Source organism: Zootoca vivipara, chromosome 2 (assembly GCF_965207765.1).
Source record: "Zootoca vivipara chromosome 2, rZooViv2.hap1.1, whole genome shotgun sequence".
Taxonomy (NCBI): domain Eukaryota; kingdom Metazoa; phylum Chordata; class Lepidosauria; order Squamata; family Lacertidae; genus Zootoca; species Zootoca vivipara.
This window is the reverse complement of record NC_142584.1, coordinates 32,500,741-32,508,175: the sequence shown is the minus strand read 5'-3', so window position 1 is coordinate 32,508,175 and position 7,435 is coordinate 32,500,741. Positions and strand designations below refer to the sequence as shown.

The window sequence follows — 7,435 nt, the reverse complement described above, 5'->3', positions numbered from 1 at the left end:
CACTATTAACTTTAAATTTTATTATTAAACAAAAAACCAAAGAGTATTTAAAATGCAGCTACTGTAAACTTAATGGCTGCTTTCATTATTTCAAAATACGGTCGTAATAAACTGCTTTAACCCTTTGCATTTTGCATTGTTTAAATGGCTTTCAAAACACTGTGGCAACTTCTGCATATCCTAGTGTAATATGTGAAGCAGTTCTAGAACACCGGGGGGGGGTCATCTTAAGGCAATAGCAGGCAGTACAATTTTAAGACAGCATTACAAACTGGTACTGGAGTGAAGGAAAATGATAAGATGACCCTATTCAGTATAGCACTAATTATGTTCAGTAATAAGTCCTCTCCTAATGCAGAGAGCACTAGGAGGCATTTCCTTCCAGCTGCTTCTCTCTCTCCTGGAAATATTTTCTCTGTTCCGTTATGGCCTTCTCCAGCAACTGAAGGTTTATTCCTTCCACACATGTAAACACACGGGCCTTTATCACCATTTCATTACCTGTAAATATAAAAATTAAAGTCATCAGAAGTGTGGCAACTTTTTTTAAAGAATCTATGTAAGCTCTGCCATGGTCAATAATGCAGTCTTGCAACTGCAGTACGCTGACAAATGCTTAGAATGCAGAATGCCACGGCAACTTCACACCAGCACACAAAGAAGACAGGCTAGTGCAACAATCAAGAATTGGACTATAAGGTCGTATTTAAAACAGGTCCTGCTGAAAACTGAAATTAAGCAGGTCACATTTTCACTGTGCTTTGCTAAATAGGACATATGGGAAATAGTTGGCTAGAAACCACTGAAGTGGAAAGAGATGGAGGGTGACGGTATGTCTATTTTATAGGTCATGGGATTCAGAGCAGTCAGTCCTAGAAGCCATTTCTAATTTGAAATTCAGCTTCACAAGTAATATTCCAAACAATGGCGTTTTGTCTGTTCAATCCCCCCCCCCAAACAACTGATTCGGATTAATTCCAGAGCACCTACTGTCTGAAAACTGAGTTCGAATACCCACAAGTACAAAGGCACAGCAGATTTCAGAAAACCTAACAATATGTCACGTGTCTCCTGTATCTCAGCATGCAACTAATAAGTGCTCGAATTATGAGTGATTATCATAATTATTACTTGGTACAAGAAGGTATTGTCATCTAGTCACATTTGACATTTCACCCAGAAATCTACTTAATTAATTAGGATCCCAAACGATCCATCTCCAGGTCACGCCAGCTAACACGCTAATTGGTGCCAGGGGTCAGGGTCTCCTAAAAAATACAACTGGTGCTGAAGAAATGCTGGTATTTGGGTGCCAGGGAATACCCACACTATAGCAGGAGCTCTCCCAGACACAAAATGTATAAAGTTGTTACCCCTTTGCTGAAGAGAATTCAAAAGTCCTCCCTGGACTTTTCTTGCAGGAATATAATATTTTCCAAGCACTCTCACTGGAACGCCATTTTGCTAGCTATTTGCTGATCTCAGCTCCCATCTACTACCTTTACATAGGTAAACAACATTGGGAATAAGCCGTTTTCAGGAAGAGTGCTTAACTATTCTCCTGCCCACCCTTTCCACCTTCCTTCTTCAATCCCCATAGCCACTACAGTGGTACTTCTACTTATGAGCACCTCTGGTTAGATATTTTTCTGGGTTTTGCCACACGCACATGCGCAGAAGCACTCTACCGCGCCGCGTGCATGCACAGAACAGGCACCTCCGGTTGCGAAAACCTCGGGATCCGACCAGAGCTCCAGAACAGATCCCGTCCGCAACCGGAGGTACCACTGTATTCTCCCAGCTAAGTTCCAAAAGCATGTTTGTGACAGAAACAAAAATCTGAAATTTGTGTGTTTGTGGTTTTGCAAGGGGAAAACACCAAATGAGGGGAGGGTGCATCCTCCTGTCCCATAATCCTCCTCTATAATCTGCTCCCTCAGCACTGCTTTTCAGTGAAGAAGCAGGACATCACATGGCAGGGCAGAGTCTCAAACAAACATGTGCTCTTCCAACTCCACATTCCCAGCGTGTTTGTACCTCTGTCTCAGCAACGTCTATGCTGGTCATATCCACAGAATGGAAGATGGCAGGATCCCAATAATGTACTCTACGGGGAGCTGGCTTCAGACACCAGGCCTGTTTGCAGACCAACTCTGTGTTACAAAGCGTAGCACGAAGGCTGGCAACATTAACCACACCGTGTGGGAATCCCTTGCAGATGACCACAGCGCCTGGAGACAATCAAGTTAGCTTGTGTATCTGCAGCAGTGACCAGAAGAGGAATGTCTGCTGGGAGGAGCGCAGAAAGAAGAGACGCCATGGTACACCTGCATCAGCACAACTGGATGCCTTCATCTGCCCCTGCTGCAACAAAACATGTCTCTCCCATATCGGTCTCTACAGTCACAGCAGGCACTGTTTGACTTCACCCTCAATGGTGCACTCTTCCACTGTATCCCAAGACAGATGGGTGCCAACTACAGCCCACAACAACCCATTTCCTTGAGATAATGCCATACTGTGAGAGGAAAGCTAGCTAGACTGACAACAGTAGTAGCACAGACATACATGGATGTTAGCCAAGATGGTGCCCCCAGATGTTGTTGGATTCCTATCAGTCCCAGCCAACATGGGCAATGCTCATAGCTGGTGGGAGATGTAGTCCAATAATATCTGGAGAACCATTGAGAGAACAGGATGCTGGACTAGATAGGCCATTGGCCTAATCCAGCAAGCTCCTTTTATGTTCTAATGGAGGCCACCACTGCATACGGCCATCAAAACAGGTGGAAGTCTTTGACAGATGTAAGCAATCAGTACTGCATGAACACCTCCAAAGGCACTTCAAAAAAATACATTGAATCTGTGTCCTCAGTGTGTGGTTGAAAATAAGGACATGATTCTTCTTTCTTCCCCACCCAGAGGCTTAAACATACATGCAATAGCCCTAGTGCCTCCCACACAATATTCACTACCACTGTAGCATAAGTCAACATTTCAAATCTCATGGCTAGGTAACGCAACTTTAAATAAGTGTACACAAGCAGCTTAAAGTTTCTGTATTATACAATCAGGTCAAAGGTATATTCCACATGCTAAGAGTCTAGGATCAAACGTTGCCACCTTTGCATAATATTCCAAAAAGCCAGGCTGCACCAAACAAGTTGGCTTGCAGCGCAGGGCTAGCCTGATTAGAAAATAAGTGTTATCCCTATGTGACAGTTCCAGAGAATGAAAAGGAAACATCAACGAGAGTGATTAGGTAACTAACTTAATCCAGTGCTAATTTTATTTTCCTTTCATGCAAAAGGATTGCATCAGAAGATCAGAGTCCCCATTCCCAAGAATACTTATTTTACCTTCTAGACCAGGCATCCCCAAACTGCGGCCCTCCAGATGTTTTGGCTTACAACTCCCATGATCCCTAGCTAACAGGACCAGTGGTCGGGGAAGATGGGAATTGTAATCCAAAACATCTGGAGGGCCAAAGTTTGGGGGTGTCTGTTCTAGACCAAGGATGAGGAACCTCTAGCCCATGGGCCAAACATGCAAGGCCATTTCTCTGAAACCACACCTACCTGCCCCACACTTGATGCCATGTGACTCCTCCCTACCCTGTTGGGCCAACTTTTGGCAAGTGGCTGGGACAACTCACCCAACATCAATATAATGGCCCTGCCCACCTGTCAAAGTTGGCTCACTGGGGTGGAGGAGATAAAGGTTGGTCCACCAGGCCAGGATCTAGGCTATTCCTGGTTTCACAGAAAAAAATACAGGTGCTCTTACCCTCTTTATGTTCGGTTTCCCCCAGTACAATATACAGAGCCCCAAGTTGGGCTTGGAATGGTTCCACAAACTTGGTACAAACTTGGATACAGTGCTGAACTGAAGTGTGCTGAGCTGTTAAGATGGCTTGGGAGCTGACCACATCATAGGAGTGTAACCTGAAAAACAAAAACAAAACCTTGGGTCTCAAATAATGTTAATAATAAATAAAGCGTGTGAAATCATGTGCAGAATGATTTTGTTTTAAGCTGTCCATGGTTGCTTCAGTTTTTTTGTACACTGCTTAGAGATATTTTTAATATATTAAGTAGTATTGAAATTAAATAATCGAATAATGTATTTAAATATAGAGAAATTAGATCTACTTATATCTGCTTCCCAATGCTAAACACATTGGGTAGTGTTCAGCTAGGTTTTATTCAGAGACCAATTTAAATCAATGAATTTAATTTAGTCGTGTTTATTAATTTCAGTGGGTTGACTCTAAGTAAAACTTCTTTGAACTCCACCCAGTTAATTGAAAATAAATAACTGATTTCAAAGTCGTCCCCCCAAGCTAAGCATGTCTAATAATGCTATACTGAATGAGTGCCTGAGCTCATACATACATACAATATGACATTTAGGATAAATAACTCAATGTTAGTCTAATGCTTCTTTCTTTTAACTCACATATTCATCTCTGTGCCAGAAAAATAAAAATGAATATTTTACGTGTGACTTTATGGATTACACAAATATTGAGGCATAGGGCAGAACAGTAGCCATAGATTACAGTAGAGCCTAGCATGCATGAAGTACACATTTTAATTTCCCCCTCCCCCTTCCTATAAATTATAATTGTTACTGATACAAAATACCTCTTACTAAGGGTCAACAAAGCAATATACGTTGCTTGCTAGATATAATTTCATATCTGTAATAATTTTGGCACTGTGACATAACTTTGTTAATCTATTCAGAAATGTTTATCTGAGTGTTTAACGTTGTTTTATTTTAAATTTTACATCATTGTTGCACATCATATCCTCTAATGTAAACAATGCAACCATGTTAAAAAGTTTTAAAATGAAGATGAATAAAAACTATGTTACTAAAACAACAATAACAAATAATTTACAACATCTAACGGTGGCGCAGCACATGGATTAACAAACTAACAAGGACACTATGCAACAGATGAGAGTCCAGTCCTAAGTAGGGAGGGGTGAAGAATGAAGTGGTAGGCGATTTATTTTATTTAAAATCATTTCTATACCACTTTTCATTAACATGATAACAATAACAATCTGTCACTTTGAAATCCCTGCCAGTTTGTGCCATCTCGGGCAGGAGGTGTAGGGAGCAGATTTACCTCTTTAGGGTTGTCTTTTTTTAAGATCTCCACTTCCCACACCTGCTCCAGTAAATCCAAGGAAGCCAGCATCTCACACATCTAAGTCCCCCAAACCACTGGATTTTATGGACTACCACTAGCTCCCACCAGCGGTAGAGCTAGCAGTGGCCTGGATTGCGGATATCTCCCCACAACCACCACACCCCAACACCAGCATAGGCCTTCCTCACCAACAGAGGGGCACTTCCACACAGTCCTAAGCTGCTCTATCATGCTGATCTCGAGGTTGGGCTTAATCATTACAGATATAGTAAACGGGAGACAGGAAACAAAACAAGTGGCATTTGGTTATTTATGAATTTGGTTCTTTTATGAAATCTAAAGGAAGGAATCAGAAGGCAAATAAGAGACAAAAAGAGTAGAAGTAGTAATGTTAGGGTGACCAAAAGAAACAGAAATCTTAAGGTCGAAAGGAATTACACTGACCTGCCAAAGGTTCTCAGGGTCTTCCCTTCTGGGATCAATGCAGAGTTTATTTCCCAAGGAAAGTGATATGTCCCAGCATCTGGCAGCATTTTGTGCAACTGCTCTTGAGAACAGACCCTACAGTCAGACAAAAAAGGAAGTATTTAAAAGATTATCTTTCCGCTTCAAGGCTTCAAGGTAATTAGATTCCCCTACTACATGCAACAGCAGGTGTTACTTTTTCAGTTGATAGGCTTCTTTAATTATTCTCAAATCGATTCCAATAGACTACTACCTACTTTGTTCATGATAATAACCTCATTTTAAGCTTGGCCATTGGAATAGGGAAGATGGGAGTTGTAGTTCAGCATCAGCTGAAGGCCCACCGGTTCCGCATCTCTGCTATAAGGGCTGCTGTAATAGCTATTACTATTTTACAGATCTGATGATAGGATTGCTATCTACCATACCTTTATCTTATATAGCATCTCACTCTTCAGACGCCACTGGACAAGAAAGTGTCACATACAGTATTATATTATATCGTATCATCAAATACAGTCTATTATATATATTTTTTATTTCCCACTTTTTTCTCCAAGGAGTTCAAAGTGGTGTACATGGTTCTCCCCCTCCTCATTTAAACCCTATAACAATGCTGTCAGACAGGTTAGCCTGAGAGGCAGTGACTGTTTCAAGGTCACCCAGTGAACTTCTTTGCTGAGTGAGGATTTGAACCCTGGTCTCCCAGATGCTAGTCCAACATTCTAACTGCTACACCACAATGTCTCTAAGCAAACTAGGTAGTAGAGTGCCAAAATAAAAATATATGTAGAAGGAACCAAAGTGCAACAATAGAAAAAGAGGAGAGTCTACCTTTGAGGATGCCATTACAAATGGAAAGCCAGAATAGAAACAGTTTAATAAAATAAAATGGGTATCTGAAGAATGGCAGCAGAATATGCCCACAACAGGGGACTGCATAGGAAGCTCTAGTTACATCCTCCAGCCCCTTCCAAATCAATATGTAATGCAAAGTCAATTATTGATTAAATGTTTACTAGGAAAGCAGACCTCTTTATGTCAAGGCATGCATTCTCTTTGTTCTCCATGCAATTTTAATCACACCCATCCCAATAAGTCTAATAAATGAATTTAAATTTAGCTGGGCCTCTCATAAGCCCCCCTCCCCACTTAATGTTTTTGAAGCAAAGAGACAATGGATATCTTGAATACAGAGAAGGGGGGTCCAGTAACAATATTTTTTTTATTAACCGTATGTCAACCATCTGACTGGTTTGCCTCAGGCACTCTAGGCGGCGGCTTCCAACAAAGTATTCAAACACAACAAAAACCCTCAAACATGAAAAACCTCCCTGGTACAGGGCCACCTTCAGATGTCTTCCAAAAATTCACACAGATGTTTATTTCCTCGACATCTGGTGGCACGGCGTTGCACAGGGCAGGCGAGACTACCGGGAATGTGCCAAGCACCACAGGCGCAAGGCAAACCACCTGCAAAGCAGCAATCGAAACAAACACCCAACTAGAGAATTCCTTCCTATGTCGCAGTTTCTGTCGCGCAGCCACGTGAAGCCAATATGCCCTTAGCCACAAATCAGTGGGCAGGCAACGTTAAGCCACCCTTGGTTTCCCCATCGCAGCTAAAGCACCTATTAGTGAGGAGGAGAAGCAGCTACACCCACAACCGCTTCCATGCAGGACATCAAAGCGCAGGGAGTTCCTGCTCTCGCTTCCTTTCCCGCCTCCTCCTCCTCTTTATTGGATGCTGAAACCAACCACCACCGCCCGCGCAGCAGAAACCAACGTCCGTCTCGCTCCATAAGC

General features: G+C 42.2%; 1 protein-coding gene across 3 annotated transcripts; it reads right to left on the bottom strand.

The window, feature by feature from the left end:
* On the bottom strand, window positions 1–7,315 carry TEN1 (TEN1 subunit of CST complex). Of its 3 annotated transcripts, none has more exons than XM_088661577.1 (4): window positions 7,294–7,315; window positions 5,609–5,725; window positions 3,787–3,944; window positions 1–501 (listed from the first exon to the last, which is right to left on the bottom strand). In XM_088661577.1, the coding sequence occupies exons 2-4, from the start codon at window positions 5,695–5,697 to the stop codon at window positions 365–367; spliced, it is 384 nt and encodes a 127-aa protein (XP_088517703.1). In that variant the 5' UTR covers window positions 5,698–5,725; window positions 7,294–7,315; the 3' UTR covers window positions 1–364. The 3 variants fall into 3 exon arrangements, with proteins under 3 accessions (XP_088517703.1, XP_034960408.1, XP_088517702.1); XM_035104517.3 differs by having other exon boundaries at window positions 7,261–7,306; XM_088661576.1 differs by lacking the exon at window positions 7,294–7,315 and adding an exon at window positions 7,004–7,142.
* Between the last annotated feature and the right edge of the window lie 120 nt (window positions 7,316–7,435).

What these genes read in the sequence shown, in the direction of transcription:
- TEN1 (XM_088661577.1), bottom strand. Translation starts at nt 5,697, where the DNA reads ATGCTGCCAGATGCTGGGACATATCACTTTCCTTGGGAAATAAACTCT. An exon ending in ACCCTGAGAACCTTTGGCAG is followed by an intron (nt 3,945 to 5,608) that starts GTCAGTGTAATT and finishes TTTGTTTTTCAG; the next exon opens with GTTACACTCCTATGATGTGG. An exon ending in GGAAACCGAACATAAAGAGG is followed by an intron (nt 502 to 3,786) that starts GTAAGAGCACCT and finishes TTATATTTACAG; the next exon opens with GTAATGAAATGGTGATAAAG.